Here is an 18,507-nt window from a genome sequence, read left to right on the forward strand (position 1 = left end):
TTTGGACAAAATGTCTTATCGTGGTGGATAGGTAACACGCAAAATAATATACCTATCTTCTATATGATATCGTCCAATTTATTCTTAACAAAGTATTTTTTATGTAATTAAACATCAATTTATTTATTTACAAAGACCTACTTTTGTCCTATTGAACCGACTCCGTGTCATTCACTTCAACCCGATCCGATCACACCAACTAATTTGGTTTAAAATTTAAATGACACTCCTCCTTGTACACTACACTTAACTGAAAGCCTTTGTGACCCCTCTCATTTACTCTTAATCTGTGACAGCGACTGTCCCTCTTTACATATCAAGCAATAATCATATAATTTTACTCAATTAGATAGGTACTTGAAATTTCTTAACATCTGCCCTACCAAACTGTTCTCTACGGTCAATATTAAATTTACAGTGGTCATCAAAAACATAATTAATTTCGTATTATATAGAATCTGGTTTCATTATTTAGTATTGTATTTGTTTTTGATTTCTTTCTATCTATATTATCATAATTTTGTATTACTAAAATAATAGTTAAACAGTCAGTCACTAACTAAAGCTAATTAAATTTTAAAAAAAAAAACAAGACTAGGTAAGTAATAAGTATATTATACCTATATCCTATATATAACTATGTTCAATATCCATATGAAATAATGATTGAATCAGAGAGGAAAAAAAATAGTTCACTCAAGAAAAGCTGGGTAATACAGCAACCAGTATTAATACAAAGAACACAATTCCTCATAAGTTAATTATACAATTTAAAATAATATATAATATTTAGTATTTTTTTGGAATGTAAACATATTTATATTTATGAACTCAATGCTCTTTTTTTATATTTATTATGTATTATAAATACAGTAGTTTCTTACTGAGTGCACCAGTAGATTGCCAGGGTCAGACAAATTGAAGAGCACAAGTCACGCACTCAAATACTAAATTACATAAACAAATACAATAAATGTTGTTCAACTTCAGTTTATGATTACTACAGATATATATACTAGTTATATATATTATATATCTATGGATTTAGTATTATGTTATATTATTATATTTATTTAAAATCATAATAAACTTTGTCACATGTGATAACAACTTTAAAATCCATAAAAGCTTTACAACAAAATTTCCTTCACAAGTTTACCATTATCATTGAGACTTAAGAGTAATATAAAGGGGTTGGTTATTTAAGTAATGCAATTTTTAAAACTTAAAATTTTTTTTTGTAACAATTATAAATATTATTCTTTATAAGTTATATATACTTTCACTTAGTCTGTAATACAAAATTATTAAAATGCAAACTTACATAAAAACTTGTCAGAAACCAGTCGAACCATGTATAAATAAGTAGGTATAAGATAATAACTGTTTTGTTAGAATATTAAATATTGAAATACCACAACTTGATGGCAGTACCGGATTGGCAAGATATAGGTCTACCGAATCTTAGAATTTCTAACGTTTGATTACAGCTATAGTTATTGTATAGTTTCAAATCAATTTTATTTCTACTAATGTTTGTACTAATTTATCACAAAAAATACGATCGAACACTCAAAAGCCAGGCTTGTTGGTTGTTACTAGAGTATAGAAGTAACACACAATTTTGTGTTAATTTAAAATTATATCTTATTCAAAAACACATGAGTTATTTCAAACCTTTAACTAATAACACCTAGAGAACAAAAGGAATATACTTAATAATTAAAAAAAAAAAAAAAACAATTAAAGAGTAATAAAATAAATATTTATTTCATTCATTACAATTGAAACAAATAATAAATTTATAAACTTAAACCAAAAGTACAGCATTAATACATCCATCATTCTCTGGATTGTTAGTAACTTGTGCATATTTTCCCCATACTACTTTACCAGACTGTGTTACCAAACCTAGCTCGCTAATATTTACTTCTATTACAGTACCTTTAGTTATAACTCCTAAATTAGTATACATTGGAGAATTAGGATTCTTTTTTACACCAATAATAGGTAGACAGAATGTAGCCTTTAGTTCGGGATGAGTAACATGAGCCTTATTGAAACGCAAAGCCATTGGCCTTATAAACCTTTCAAACTTAGGAGGTTTACGAGTAAAACCTTCCCCAACATAGCACACTTTTGTCACCATCCTCTTCCATCCTTTCCTCTTGGATTTGCCTGTTCTAAATACCTTAAATACTTCATTATCTGATTGAGCACGCACTTTGGGTATAGGTACATCCCATTTTCCAGCCTTTTCTTTACGTTTCTGTTTGATCATGTTAGAAAGTACTTTGGCACTTGATTGAACATCTCTGTCAAGTAAATAAACTGGTAATGCACCTTCTTTGGGTTTTTCTTCTTTCTTTTTCTGTAATTTTTCTTCATGTTCCTTGATCTTTTTCTTCATTTGAATCTTTTCATTACGGCGTTCTTTGTTATAAAGTTTAGCTTTTAGACCACGAAGACGTTTTGCTTTATCTGAACGTAAATGAGGCTCACGAGCTTCCTTCTTACGCATACGTTGTTCATAATCCATACGGCGACCGTATAATTTACGGTGCCTTTCCATATACTCATTTTGTGGCATGATTTATTTTTCTGAAAATAAGATAAAAACATATTTAATAGATGAATAATATTAAAATTAAACAAAATACAAGTTGTATAACTTTAAAGTAAAAGATTTAAAAGTTCTACAACTTTAAAGTCATGAAATAAAATATTAACAGGATAAATTAAGATTTAAAAATATGAGCTTTAAGTGCTTAAGAACAAATGCAAGAAAATATATTTTTGAATAGTTGTGTAAAAATGTCATATCATTACCTATTATTTTATAATTTTTTATAATTAAAGTTGTTCTGTGTTTCTAATATTGGACAATTAAACTCTCGATTTCAAGACCAAACTTACACTACCAATTTAATAGTGTTTAATTTTAAAATTATATTAATATAGATTGTAGACATACAATGTATAAAGACATGCATTAAAAGATAATACTGAACTGAACTAGTTAATAAATAATAAGTTAACTATTTACATACATCCTGACAATTACTTGAACTTCTACAAGTATATAGTTATATACTTATATGCTTAAAGTACGATGTACATATTTTGTTATCAATTAAAACTTAAATGTTTAAAAACATAATATTATAAATGTTATCATACAACAACGTTAGTCGACTAAGTACTACATGTCATTTAAAAATCAAAATAATAAAGGTTTAGAAGACTTACTGTTTTGTTACTGTTTGTTGTAAATTGTAATAAGTATTCACAATAATAAGATTCAATTTGTACTAGAATAGAATGACAGAATGTTTGTTTTTTTTTTGAAAAAATATTAACAAATATCTTGTTGTTTTTATAAATTTGCGATTTTGTAAAGGAAGTAACCTCAAAAAATATCGTGTGTCCAGTGATGACTGAAGTAGTGATACTGCGCTCGACAGCTTATAACATCCTTGGATAGTGATACCATTACTCATACCACCACGGCTATAATTGATACCCTACCACCCTACCACCACCGTATGAAAGACTGATAAAAGCAATTTCCGATTGGTATTTCTTATTTTCGTGTGATCCATGATAAATTATAATAATAGTGTTCGACGTCGTCGTCGAGAATAGAAAATATGTTTTCCGAGCCGTGTTTGATTAGTGTGAAAGCAATTAATATTTGTTCGTAACACCGAGTATCAAGTGGCTACGTCCAAACATTTACGTTCGCATTTACTAATTGGTAAGTGGACTTTGTATTAATATTAATTTGGAAGGATTCCTTTATCAATTAATTTACTCTGCTCACTGTTGACATATTGTGGCCGTTGCCCGTGAAAGAAACTAAATTATTAAGTTTCATAATCCAACTGGGCGATAAATTGTTAATTATAATTTATTCACGTTTTTATAATATGTGTAGTTCAGATTTATTGTTGTAAGGAACTTTTCATAATTTAAAAAAAAAATCTTGTTATTAATTGTGATGTGCACATAGTACATTATTGATTGTTGATACCTATTAACATTACTTATGGTTTTGTTGTTTTTACAGTACTGGTGATGATTTTTATCCTCAATTATGGAAGAACCATATGAAAAAGAATTGTATAATATATTTAAAAGTTTTGATAGTGATGAAAATGATGAATTGGATCATAAGGGGGTGAATGGTCTTTGTGAAACATTACAGTTGGATTTTAGCCAGCGTAAACAATTATGGTCATTCTTGGATCAGAATTCTTCTGTTTCATTTGAACAATTCCGTGATGCTCTTGTTTATTTGGCCAATAATGGCTCAAAAGATGAAACTTATTCTAGAGACATATCTCCTGGTAAGAACATAGTATTTTTAAATTATATACATAGAAACTAAATTATGTTATATAGTAATATGTTATATGTAGTTTATTATGTTCTGTAAAATTGTCAAATATTGTAAGTATGTTTTTATATCTTCTGGTAGGCATGTTTGACCTTGTTTTCTATATTCCTTTCACTCCACCTATCTATTATTATTTATACTTTATATAAAGATAAGCCTATTATATTTTTTTATTATCATACATTACCTATTATTAACATGTATTTATTTTGTGCCAATGAACTAACATAGGTTTAGTAATAATTATCGTATAGGTTATAATACTTTTGTTCTTATTTATTAAAATTAATAATAAATTACAAAATTTTTTAGTGATTATCTACCTACTCAAATTTTATTTATAATTAAATAGCCTATTCTTTAAATTAACATTAAAGTTTATTATTTTTGCCTACAAATTGTAGGTATACTAGTTAATATTCTTAAGTTTCTTTTTATAATTATTGATAGATTATTTTAAAATTAAAATTTTAATAAAAAATATATATCTTTCATAACTATTTAAATTTTTTAGGAAATTTTAATTAATTGGATCAGTTTTTTTTAAAAAATATTGATTAACAATTAACATTAAATAAAATAAATAGTACATACATATTTATACATATAAGGATTAATATTTATAATTTATTTTAGTAGGTACAATCAAGTTATTAATACATTCTTTAATATATAATTAATTAATTCATTGCTAATTACTTATTAGGTATAATTTATATTCATCTTATGCTATTAACTTATTAATACTTAATAATATCATTAAAGTGAATATTTTAATAATATCTATTTGTTTTTAATATCAAATCATTTACATTTATTGTATGTATGTAAACACCTTTGTATAACAATTATATTTTACTATAGATAAAATTCATGTTAGAAATATTAAGTATACTTTAAAATAAACTAATTATATTAGGTAGTCATTATGGTATCTCTTTTTTTTTAATAAATCATTTGTAATTAATTAATATAATTCTAAGCATGGTATATTATTTTTTGTTCATAAAAATAGATTTTTATCATATTGCTATAATTTTGTAATACTTACCTATAATATTATAGTATTACAGATTAAAGTAAAATGTAAATTAACGTTTCTCAAAATATGAAATTGATTTAAAATGTTTAAATTTAGAAAACGCATTATTAAGATTTAAAATTTCTGAAATCTTACAACTTATTCTTGAAGAGTAAAATATTTGTTTACTTTTTTGATAAGTGATAGAATATCATTTTAAACGTATATTACTATATGACAAAATAATAAATAATATAAAGATCAATAGGTATTAAAAACCATTTATCATAAATATGTTTATATCATGACAATAGTGAAAGGTTTTTCAATTCCAATCTGATTGTGAAGGACGTTAACATAGTTTAGTGCGACCTTATTAGACAAATCATTATCTTATTTACGTATGATTTTATATGGTTATTTAATAATTTAGTATTTTTTTCTCGTGTTATAGTTAGAGAAATATCTCCTAAGTATGTTTTTGGTGAAAAAAAATATGGTCGCCGGACAAAGCCTCGAGAAGACAGTTTTACATTAAATCAATCAGATATAACTCAAGATTTAAACAGCAGTATTCCATTAACTCCTCGAAAATTAGAATATGTCCATGTAAGTTAAATATTTTTTTAAAAGTTTATTTTATATAAGTACATAATGATTTGTCAATTTACAGATAAATCCTGAGTTTAAATTGGACGAGGAAACAAATAATAAAGATATATTATCACAATGTGATGACAAACATGGTAAGTTATTTTCAAAAAAACCACTTTCTTTCAGATAGTCATTTTATAAGTCTCACTAAAAAAAATATTGTCTTTAGATTTGTTAAAAGAACGATTGATAATGGATAAACACAATTTAAGTTTGGCCTGTGAACACTTGGGTATTACTTCTGATGGACTTATATCAAAAACTCAATTATTTGATGTAATCCAACATTTTGACTGCAATGAAAAATTATTTGAGAAAATCAATGATAAATATTCTAATGACAGAATACCAATTAAAGAAGTTCTCGAATTAATCAGTTGTTTAGATTACCGATCTGTTTCACCAAATTCTGAAACATCAACATCAGGTGTCTCTTCAACATCATATTATCATAGAGAAGATAATTTACCAAACTCAATGTTAGTGTTCATAATTTACTATAAATAATTTATCATGGGAGTTAATATTTATGTTTTATTTATAGGATGGTGAGTATAAGTACTATTATTGAACTTTGGGAAAGTTGTGGTATACCAGAATCTATTAACCTATTACAAGAACTAGGGATTGATACATCCCTGGATTCTGTTTATGTACCTGATCTAGTAACAACTATCAGCAATCAACTCCATAAAGTTCGAAATAATTTTGTTGATTCTTCATTAACAGAATATGATTCAATTAATACACCATTTATTTTGCTAAAAGCTCTAAGTTCATTGAATGAATATCAGGTTAAATGGCTCAAGTAAGAACATAATTAAAATTGATTCTACTTTCTCGATTATTTATACATTTTTTTTCTTGCAGAATGATTATTGAGCAAATGAATTGTGAAAGAGATAAATTAAAGTATGATGTTGATACTGCCAATAACAGAGCAGTAATGCTTGCGCAAGAAGTTGATGAAAATCATATGCGATTGGAAAAATCTTCAGCAAATAAAATTGCGTAAGAATTAAATTTAAAGACACTATATGTATTACAATAAACAAACATTCTAATTAAGAAATGCAATGTAATTTAGTGCTCTAGAACACAAACACCAAGAAGAACGAAAAACACTCATTGATCAATGGGGTTCAGAAAAAGATCAATTACTTAACCAAAACATTTTGCTCAATGATAAACTACAACAAGTACAAAATTATGAAAACGAATTACAATCTGAACTTTTAAATAATAAAAAAGTATGTTATTATAGAAAATTTATCATTAAATTTATTTACTGATAATTTTAATTTAAATTTTTGTATATATATAGCAACTTAACTTATTAGAAAGTGAAAATGCTGCATTAAATAAACAATTAGATGATGTAAAACAAAAAAATATTTCATTAGAAGTTCAAGTTCAAGAAATTCCACAGTTAAAACTGAAAGTAATGTATCTTTTAATTTATTCTTTTATATATATTTAATTTATTTCCCTATTCAAGAACCTAACCATAGTTTACATTATCCTTTGTTAGCTTATCAAAAAAAAAAAAAAAACTTGAAATTATAGCGGTTAATTTTTAACATATAATTTAAAAATATTTTAAGTACTAAGTAAAATTTAGTCTTTAGTATATTATTCTTAAAAAAAAAAAATGATTGATTTTAAGTTTATCTTTTTATTTATTTAATTAAAATATAGGAACTAGAACTGGAATCTAATAATGAACAAATTATTGATCTCGTGCAAAAAATTGATTGTTTGAAAAATGAAAATAAGTGTCTTAGAGATCAAAACGATGAATTGGCTATGGAGCTTGAAGCAACTAAAATGTTTGTACTGGAATATTATTAAGTATTAACTGTTAAAAAATTTAGGATTTATTTATAATAGTTTTGTGGTTTTTTTAGGATAGAAAATGTGGGTACTGATAGGTCATTTGACAGCAATGTCAGGAATTTCTTGGCAGAAAAAAATAGTCCGAACTGCTTTGGCAAAGTAAAAGAATTTACTACGGAATTTTCTACCGAGGAAGGTGGGAGTGATTGTACAAATACATTTGATACATATACAATTGAGTCTGAATTTGAAACATGGAATAAAGTAAATAAAACATTTAGCACTATATATTTGACATTTTTTATATTTTTATGTTGTTTGGTAGGTTGAAAATTCTCAAAAATCAGATCATGAATCCCCTCAGACATCTTTAATGCTTGTGAATAATATAAAAACAACTCTATCCACTCAACCACACATTGAATTATGTCATTTAAATGAATTAATCGATTATTTGGAACATATGAAACAAACACCAAAATCAGATCATTCACAACAGATTGAGCTAAAAGAGTCTTTAGAATCTTTGCAAGAATCTCCAAATAGTTTTATGACTTCTTCACCTTTAAATAAATATCCAACCAGAAGATCATTGAATAAGCAATTTGAAAATTCAATGGAAACAGAGTTTATTGGTTCTACATTGATAGAAGTTACAAATGGCAGTGTTGAAAAATTAAAACAAATGTACAATCAATGTAAATTAGAAAATCAAGAGCTGCGTGACAAGTGTGAAAAGATTGAAAAATACTGGGAATCTAGGTATAATCAACTTTGTGAAGTAGCAGACAAAGCTCTGGATGAGGCTAAACGATTAAAAGATGAAAGTACTGAATTAGAAAAAGGTATGGATGCATTGCGCAATGAATACTTTGAATGTGAAGAATATTGGTCATTAAAATTAGAAGAAGAACGTAAACTAAACGAATTGGTTAGTATTTTTAATTTTCTTGTTAAGTTATTAGCTGTTTATTTTATAATGATTGATTTGTCTTAATTTCATTAAACTATAATACTTAAAAGTATTAAAAGCATAACAGCTTTATTTTCTGTATGCATAATTGTTGTAAAATTTGTATTTTTTCCTGTATAAAAATTAAGAATTGAATGTTTACTTAGGAGAAAAAAGTTAGTGAAGAAAAATTGAATAATCTAGAAGTCAAAATTAAAGAATATAGTGATATGTTAGAAGATACAACTGATAATAAATTACCTTCAATAGATGAAAATGCTGAACTCGAAGAACAAGTAATTATTTTTTTCAAAATATTTTTTATCTGCATTTTTACTTAAGTAATTTATAATATTTTCACAGATCAATTGCGTTCAACAAGAATTTTCTAGCTACTGTGTAAAAATCGAAGAAGAGATGGAAAAGCTTAAACTTGAAAATGAAAAATTGAAATCTCAAATTATCATTCCAGTTGAAAAAGTTGACCGTGAAGTTCCTAACTGTCAATTTAAAGAAGAATGTGAGAAATGCCTCGAAAATTTAAAAGTATGTTTTCTCTATTATATATAATATCAAATTTATATTTATTTATGTTATTTTGCTATTTAGACAAATGGCGAATTTAAAAACAAGCAGTTTGATTTAAAAAAAAATCGTGAAAAGTTAGGTATAGAGTGCCGAAGTCTGTTGCAGCGAAGGAGTGCACTTAAAAACGAAATATTGCAATTACAAGAATATCTTAATGTCCTTTCAGTAAGTAGTTACAGTTGATATTTAATACTAAAATACTTTGGTTTTTACTCTTGTGTTAAATTTGAACATTATTTAACTCATAAATATTTTATTTAGAATACTTTTTTCCTATTACCCATTGCAATATTTGCTGATCCATATTGATGAAGTTGTTTGTTATATCTGTAACATCTGCTAAAAGTATATTTATTGGTTTCCATAAAACATATAATATGACAAGTGCCAATCAAATAGTGTACATATTGATGTATTAAATAAAATAACAAGCTTTCCTAAAGAGCATACATCAGTTCTGCTCACTCTCCCCCTTCTACTGATTATTACCTATGTTGTTGTGTAAAAGATGTGCCCTCCCGGATTGAAACTGGTTGCCACCTAATGTACAGTAGAAACTCATTAATTCGGACTATTATTGAAGCTTTAGATTGTCCGGTTTAAACAAAATAACCAAAAACAGTGTATTATTGATTTGATAATATGTATTTTAATATATAGAACACAAATGTATAGTAATAATAGATAACACGAATGACAATATGTTATTGACATTAATTATGGTATACTATACTTACGATAACATGTGGGAATTTTATGAAATTTGAGAATTGAAAACAGCCTTAAACAGCTGTCCAAATTGAGCAAAGTCCAGTCTATTCTCTTTTGGAACGTGTATAGATTAATAAAAAAAAAACATAATTTATCTGTATGGCATAAGTTATGAGCCAACTTTAGCTAAACTGATAGATTATCATGTTAATAAATTATATGGATTTGCTTATATTGAAAACCATCATTGTGTTTCAGAATACCCACAAAGATTTCTTCATGCGTAAAGAAATTAGTCAAGCAAATCAAGTATCCATAGAAGCTAAGAGGTGCAAAGAACTAGAAAAAAGGCTACATGACGAACAGGCCAGACATCAAAAGTTGACTAATGGTCAGTAAAACTAATATAATATAGTAATGCTATTTTGGAAGATTCTTTTAACAGACAACACATATAATTTTGAAAAGGAGTTTTTTTTTAAATATAATTTAAAGTTATTAGTTATTACAAAGTTTAAAAAAAGCATCATTAATTGATACTTTTCATTTTTTAAATTTTTACTTTTTAATCTCGAGCTGTAGAGTAGCAGCACTAATATAACTTATATAATCTCTCAAAACATAGGTCTATTACTTGTAAAGTTAACAAAAAAAAAAAATATTAAATTAATTATTATTACTTCAAGAAATATTCAAAATTAAAATTCAATGTTTTAAATTATCTTATCATTATAACAATTAAAATTTAAAAAGAGTTCTGATTAGGAGTTACCAAAGATTTACCAACTCAGAGAAACAAAATCTGGAAGTAGATCAAATTGTATAGCCAGTGTTTATTTTAAGGGGGTGACTAAAAGAGTAATACCTTCCCCCTCCCGCAAAATAATTTTGAACATTTATGATACTCTCCCTTCTTTGGGATAAAAGGTCTGAAATAAACACTGGTTGTATCTATTTAGAAAAATAATTATCTATAAAAATATTTTATTTGAATATCACAATACGTTAAAAAATACCAAATTAAGAGCATTTTAATAATATATTTGTTTTTTATTCTAAGTATTATAAATTTGTTTTTGATTAATGATAACTTAAAATTGTTGAAATACATTAAATGTCTTAAACTCTTGAACATTTTTTTGTAATATTATTTTGAATATTATTTTATTTATTTAAATCTTTACTTTATAAAAATAAAAAGCAGATACACATCTTGGAAAAAAATATTTTAGAGAAAAAAATTAAATGAAAATGAATTGGACTATGAATCTAATTAATTAATTAATTAAATTATTTTGTTAACTTCTAAAGTAGTCAAATTTGATCATAAAAACTTTTTCAATGAGATTATTGTGTTGAAAATATTTTGTTATTTAACCCATAATACATCTTTAATAACCTTTGATTTTTAATTTATTTTACCTTATTGAGTATACATTGATTTGATTGTGTATGTAAATGTTTTTAAATTTAGCCATATGGAACGAGCATCAGTCAAAGATTGATATGGTACACAAATTATTGCGGTCATCACAAGATAAACTCGAAGAACAAATTAAAATGAGAAATGAACAAGTTAGTGTCGTATCATATTTTGTTTATTTTTTAATCAAAATAAGACATGTTTATAAAAAAAATTCTGTATCTACTGATATTGTTTTTTTTTTCAGAATAAACAACTCATGAGCGCTGATATGATTGTTAAAGAACTTTTCATCGAAAATGCCAAACTGATGTCAATGATTCATAGCCTCCAAACACAAATTGACCATTCATCAAATTATAATTCGGTGTAATTGGTATTATTACTACTACTACTATTATTATTATTTAATGTTTTTTCCCACTAATTGTTTTTTAAAATACTGTGCAATAATGTGCAGCTTATTTTACCCACATATGTAGCTTTAAGGACTTAAACACTTCTAGTTTTTTAAAGTGTGGATCTTTATCTTTTTTGTTCTATTTTTTATTATCATTTTTTTTAAATTTATTATTAATAATAAGTTAAGTTTAAATATGTTTCCTAAGTATAAAATTACTGAAAACAGTGCCTTAAACAAGGAGCTTACTATATAAGGGTTCATCCTATAGAGCCTTTATGTTTATATATATACGTAAATTACAGCAGGGTAATTTTAAAGTGACAAAATATCCAATAAAAAAAAAAAAAAAAACAATATATTCTATTGTATTTTAGTCAATCTATTATCATACTATTGTTATATTATATATTAATGATGTAACTTTTGTTGTGTTTACTGTTAATTACTTTTAGGCTATATTGCATGAATGAATGTAATAACAATTATTATTTATTGTAACATATTTACTATTTAGTCATTAGTCAGATTATTCTACTACATAGTTCTTCAATTTTAATTGCATTAATATAACATTGATTATCTCGAATCTAAACAAAATTTACCAATTGGAATTTAATCTGACTAATGGCTATTTTTGTTTAACAATTACTATTAATCTAATGATCTTAGCACTGTAAGCTTTTTTTATCTATATTTATGTATACTTAGGCATTGTTTTTTCACCAACTTTTCACATCTTAGTATACAACACACAGTGTAGTTTGATTTGTTAACTTGGAGATGAGACAATTTTATTGAAAATTTGATATTGCATTATTACCTCTATAATCCATTTTTTGTGCATGGTTTGATAAATCAACACACATGTTTAATATGTCTAGTCATTTTTATAAACTCAAATCATCTTTAAAATAAAAGATTGTCACAGTACAATTTTTATCATAACAATACTAGTCAGGTTTCTTTATCTCATCTCTAAGTGCATGTAGTTGTAATGGTTTTTGTTTTGGAAATTATTTTTGTAAAATTTAACTTATCAAGGCACAAAATAAATGGTTGTGTTGGATGAGAAGCCGTAGGATGTTGGCCTAAAATATCAGATTTTACTTGTTCAGATTTGAATAATAGTTAAATAATAAATAGTTTAAATTACGTGTTTACGGCTCATTACAAACCAACCGAATTATTACTCTTTTTTTTTATTATTATTTTATTATTAAATGTTTTTTTGTTTGTAACTCAATTTCTAGTTCTATTTATTTTTTTGTTATTCCTTTATGTTAACTAATAAGTTAATAAGCTTAAATATCATAATGTTATCATATATTATTTCACACATAACATAAAGTAGCCAAAGACTTGTTTATTATTATAAATAATTAAAGTTATGATATAAAATGTATTAGTATATGAGTTTTTGTAGTCAACTTACACACTAATTCTGAGAATCATTTGATCTTAACATTAAATTACTTGTTTAAAAAAATACATAAAAAGAAAATAGTTATAAAAAATCTGTTTATGTATGTACACTAAACGAGCAAAAGTATAAAAGTATGACTAAGTCTTGTATAAATAAAATTAAAGGTTTAAATTGTGTAATTAAAAAGTTGACAGAAATATTCAAATATTAAATATAATTAATTTAATTAACAAAGATATAAGAATAAAATAAATATTTATCTTAAACCTGGACCCAATATAGTGGGTCTAAAAGAGCGCTTCTCCTGTTCTTTCTTCTTGTTTGGATCTGGCAAAAAGCACTTCCACATTCGCAAAGTTTCATCTGCACCAGCTGAGAGGACTGTTGATCCATCTGGTGACATTGCCAAATTCAGAATACGATTTGTGTGTCCAGTAAGCTCAGCAACCTTATAAATAGAATTAAAAATTAAATAATCATGATATTTAATGAAAACGTGTTTTGCTGTCAATTAACTTACTTTGGTTAGTGAAGGATATTTCCAAATTGTGAGTTGGTTATTTGCAAAACCGTGCGCTGATACCAATTCTCTGTAAGTTTTTGACCACAGAATAGCGCACACCTGTGAATTGGCATTGACTGAATTAATACATTGACCGTTGTTGCAATTCCAAAATCTGATAGTTCTGTCAGCTGTTCCACCACCACTGGCTAGTACATTGGTTTGCCACGGACACCAGTCTAATGCTTTAACGGCAGCTTGATGTTGACTAAAGTAAACATATAGAAAATTATGCATTGTTTGGTTATACATTAGATTTTCTAAATATCTTAATATTTATTTATTTTTAATAATAAAATAAGGGCATGTACCTAATAAACAATTTATTATAAATGCAACAAAATCAAAATTATTATGAAGGTAAAAAATATTACCTGAAACTGTATATTGGTTCAGATTGGTAAGTTGCTTGGCCTGGTAAGCCACTGTACACATTCAACAGGTTGTCATTGCCTCCACTGGCTAAATAACGACCGTCAGTTGACCATTTAAGACCACAAACCTATAAGAAACCAAATAAAATTATATTAAATACTTAATCGGTATGACATCAAGATCAACTATACAAAATATATTCAATATGGATTGGTACATACTTCTTGAGTGTGGGATTGAATCGTACCAACAATGTGTTCTCTCTGTCTGACATCGTTGTGAACAAGTTCTCCATTTCTGCAACCAGTAGTTAATATATGACTGTTCCAAGACATTGCACCTACTCTTGAACTATGACTGTTCATTATACGCAGCCGTTTAGTCTGTGATGCATCCCATAACTAAATTCATAAATAATATAATTAGTTTATAAATGTATTGTGCTCGACAACAAGTATTCTACATACTTGTACAGGTCCTAAAGCAGTTCCAACACTTAAAAGGTTTCCATTGGGTACCCAACTTAGAGAAGTAACATAGTCTGCACCTTCTAAATCTAACAGTTGATCAATGGCTCCTGAGTCAGCATTCCAAAGATATACACTTGTCCCCAAGGCGACGGCCAATATGTTGGAAAAGCTCCAGTCAATTAAATTTAGATCTGTTAAAAATAAAAGATGTTATCTATAGTGGTATGGATAATTAATGATATACTGTACAATAGTCGTCAACAATTTCAGGAGCATCCAAAATACGGTCTGGTGCGTGTGGTATATAACGAGTTGCTCCTCGTATATTCATGGGAGTCTTGGATTGACTATAAACTACTTTTAAAGCATTTTGATAACCCTAAAATAATAATAAATTATATAAATGCTTGTAAAATATAAGTTATAATAAGCTATTAATTATCATACCTCTGGAGGAGCCGGTGCTTTATTTTGATAAGATAGAACACGAACATTATTTATATCACAACCATGGAGATTCTCAGACATAGCTTTTCTGTAGTCTGTTTGAGTGGGACTTAAGTCTAGGTTTTCATTTTCTTGATTCATCTATAAAAATAAATTAAATCTTTTAATTTTAATAATTTGTAAAGATAAAAATCTTAAATGTATTTAAATATTTAATATGTATTTGTGATTTACTTTGAAATTACTTATGTCGAAATTTGTAGACATTCTGGAAGGAATGAATCTGTCCCCACCAGGTGTTTTAGGTTTAGCTGGCGTGTTTGATGCTGATCTTGAAGCTATTAAAATAAATAGTTTTAATAAGTTGAAATATTTAAAAATCAATATCTATAAATGTCACTATTTTTTTCACATGGGTAGATACAATAATTCAATATACAAGTATACATTAATATTTAAAATACTGTTAAAAAAAATCAATATTTGTTTAATTGTCTGAGCTTAAATTACACTAGGTATATTTAGTTTCCGATTTAGTTCATTATGATAAATAATGATGGAAGTAATGTAACAATAAATTTTATTAATAAGTGCGTCAAGATTCAGGACCCACATTCTTTTGAAATGTGTGTAAAATTTATCAATATGTTATATTCAAATTATATATTTAATTCAATATAGAACATGACTACATGAGTAATATTATTATTCCTTACTTTGTTTGACAGTAGATGTATTTTTATAACTATTAGTAATTAATAATTCTGGAGAGTTAACATTTAATTTTCGAGGTTTTAATTTATTTCTTTTGAAAAATCTATTTAAATGGTTTTTACTCATGTTTAATGGTTACTTTTAATAAATCTGTAAACTACTTTTTATAGATGGATAAATATAAAAACAATTGACACTATAAATAATTATTAATATTATAAATCAAATTATAGTATTTGATAAGTGTATGTATAAAATTAATTTTGATCATCACAGTGACATAGATGCAAGTTATAATTATTAATAACATTACTAACCTGGTGATTTTGATTTATTAGGTGTTTTTGATGGAGTCTTCTTGATAGCCATTAAATCATTAGTTTTTCTTGACGTATTTGAAAAACTATTAAATAAAAATAGTTGAAACATAATAAAGAACACGCCTCTTAAAGAGTACACACAAGCAATACATAAACATACACATACCTAGTACTTGATTCCACACTTTTCTTCATCCAACGCGGAGCTGGGCCATTGGTGATCGGCTCATCCATTCTTACAGCACTTTTAAGATCATTGACAAAAGTGAATTGAGACATTCTAAAATTAATTCGTTGAAAATTAAACTACTAATATTTTTCACTGTGGAGTCAAAAAAAAGTTAACCAAAAACTTTGTTTGCAAGAAACAAAAATAAAAAAACGAAAAAATGTATGAAAGTTATGTTATAAATAAGAACTAATATTTGGTTTTAGATGTCATAATAAAAGCGTGTTTTATTTACTTACATGTGGATAACACGGCAAAAAACAAGAAGATTTACTAGAATGTAGTTAAAAATGTTAGCAAAATGTGAGAGTAAAAATTAAGGATTCAAATAATTAAAAATAGGAGAGGAACCTTGGGGGAAGTCAATTTAAATTAAGGATAAACAAAAAACAATGGCTTTTTCAATCGACTACCTATCTATTATTTATTAAAGAATAATAATACACAGTCTAATATCTGTAACAATCGGTTGAAATAGTTTTATTTTTGAACAACCGTTGAAAATTTAAAACTTTGGAATCTTGAGTCCAAAAACAAGTTTTAACATGAAGTTATGTAAAATCAAGATTATAGCAACGAATGACTAACGATCGTCGACAGTAAGTTGTCCGTTGTCCGTTAAAAAATATGGTTTTGAATGTTTGGCACTATTAGATAGTATTTTATCTATATCTGTGATTACCGTGGTCATTGTTCAGATTTTGCTACCAAGTCCAAACGATAATAGCAGCGCTTTCTACTGCCGATGTTCAAAACTAAATTTAAACACTGCGATTTTTCACCGATAGGTAGCGTTGTGGTATATGATTTTAGTTTCCGAGTCACCAACCACGGTTAGATATTATATTATTATAATATTATAACTATAAATATAAAATAAATGAGTTATGAAAACAATTTATTTTCATTAAACACTTCTTATCGTTTTTAATGTTTTCATAATTACTTAATATTATATAATATTATGTATTTATAAAAGTAAGGAATCACGGATATTTAACTATAAAAAAATAGTTAATTTGACTTTAAATTAACAGTACATACCTAGCCTCTAATACTTTATTGTTAATTTGTATAACGTACGGACGAAAAGTGCGTGAAAAATAGATCTGAGTTTAACTTTTAACTCCAGCGTCATCTATCACTCCCATTACAGCAATTTTTTTTAGAGGGTTTATTTTTTGGAGAATTTATTTATCAATTAATCCTTAAATTGAGTAAGCACTTATTTTCGGATTGACAACTTAAGATAACTTAAGAAACTCTTAAGATTCTCTTTTAGTTAAATGATATTTCACATTTTTCTTAGTATTCCATCTTTTCTATGAGATCTCTGGTATTTTGATATAAATCTCAAACCAGACAAATTTTTCTAGTTTTTTTGAAGTATAGAATGTTAGTAAGTAATAACGATTAATATTTATAAAAACTATTTTGTTTTCTATTATTTATACCTACAATATATTAAATAGATATATTTTAACGAATATAATGTATTACCTATACTCGTATGTATAATATGTTACTGGCATTGTACCTATACAATTTTGGCGCTATACAAAATGATCTTCGTAAATTGGACAATATTAAATACCTAATAATATAATATTTAATAATAAATTTAAAATATAATGAATAATAGGTATATATTTATATTATTATTAGAAAATATAGTTTTTTTTTTTTTTATGTACATCACTTATTATGGCATATTATACTGCTTCAGTAGAATTTTAATGTGCATAATATAGTCGTTCCGCTGCTTCTCGGTCGTAGAACTGACCATCCGTGCTTTATGAAGGAGTAAAATTTTGGTTTGTGGCATGTAATCGACTACCAGAAGTCTTTTATTTGCAAATTACAAATTAGTTTCTACTGTATATAAAGTCGAAAAGCGGTCTTCTTTAGTCCAATGTCTACTCCATTGTAAAATAATCGGTAAGAACAAACGAAAAAGCACACTAACTAATATAAATCTAC

At 26.2% G+C, this 18,507-nt stretch overlaps 3 protein-coding genes across 4 annotated transcripts; 1 reads left to right on the top strand and 2 right to left on the bottom strand.

Moving 5' to 3' along the window:
* Nucleotides 1-1,743: 1,743 nt before the first annotated feature.
* LOC114125388 (ribosome biogenesis protein NSA2 homolog) lies at nucleotides 1,744-3,395 on the bottom strand. Of its 2 annotated transcripts, none has more exons than XM_050198676.1 (2): nucleotides 3,250-3,395; nucleotides 1,744-2,601 (listed from the first exon to the last, which is right to left on the bottom strand). In XM_050198676.1, exon 2 carries the CDS (start codon nucleotides 2,588-2,590, stop codon nucleotides 1,811-1,813), a length of 780 nt encoding a protein of 259 aa, XP_050054633.1. In that variant the 5' UTR covers nucleotides 2,591-2,601; nucleotides 3,250-3,395; the 3' UTR covers nucleotides 1,744-1,810. The 2 variants fall into 2 exon arrangements, with proteins under 2 accessions (XP_050054633.1, XP_027844806.1); XM_027989005.2 differs by lacking the exon at nucleotides 3,250-3,395 and adding an exon at nucleotides 2,830-2,969.
* Nucleotides 3,396-3,535: 140 nt separating this feature from the next.
* Nucleotides 3,536-13,230, top strand: LOC114125386 (ninein-like). Its single transcript, XM_027989002.2, has 18 exons — nucleotides 3,536-3,757; nucleotides 4,070-4,349; nucleotides 5,875-6,029; nucleotides 6,094-6,166; nucleotides 6,244-6,553; nucleotides 6,619-6,882; nucleotides 6,945-7,085; nucleotides 7,162-7,324; nucleotides 7,399-7,515; nucleotides 7,773-7,903; nucleotides 7,982-8,174; nucleotides 8,236-8,841; nucleotides 9,030-9,158; nucleotides 9,226-9,408; nucleotides 9,472-9,615; nucleotides 10,420-10,552; nucleotides 11,636-11,736; nucleotides 11,832-13,230. The coding sequence occupies exons 2-18, from the start codon at nucleotides 4,097-4,099 to the stop codon at nucleotides 11,955-11,957; spliced, it is 3,222 nt and encodes a 1,073-aa protein (XP_027844803.2). The 5' UTR covers nucleotides 3,536-3,757; nucleotides 4,070-4,096; the 3' UTR covers nucleotides 11,958-13,230.
* Nucleotides 13,231-13,325: 95 nt separating this feature from the next.
* LOC114125387 (cell division cycle protein 20 homolog) lies at nucleotides 13,326-17,151 on the bottom strand. The gene is made up of 11 exons (XM_027989003.2): nucleotides 16,767-17,151; nucleotides 16,465-16,578; nucleotides 16,296-16,381; nucleotides 15,499-15,602; nucleotides 15,265-15,405; nucleotides 15,067-15,196; nucleotides 14,815-15,008; nucleotides 14,569-14,748; nucleotides 14,347-14,474; nucleotides 13,931-14,180; nucleotides 13,326-13,858 (listed from the first exon to the last, which is right to left on the bottom strand). The coding sequence occupies exons 2-11, from the start codon at nucleotides 16,575-16,577 to the stop codon at nucleotides 13,667-13,669; spliced, it is 1,518 nt and encodes a 505-aa protein (XP_027844804.1). The 5' UTR covers nucleotide 16,578; nucleotides 16,767-17,151; the 3' UTR covers nucleotides 13,326-13,666.
* Nucleotides 17,152-18,507: the final 1,356 nt, after the last annotated feature.

Source organism: Aphis gossypii, chromosome 1 (assembly GCF_020184175.1).
Source record: "Aphis gossypii isolate Hap1 chromosome 1, ASM2018417v2, whole genome shotgun sequence".
NCBI lineage: Eukaryota > Metazoa > Arthropoda > Insecta > Hemiptera > Aphididae > Aphis > Aphis gossypii.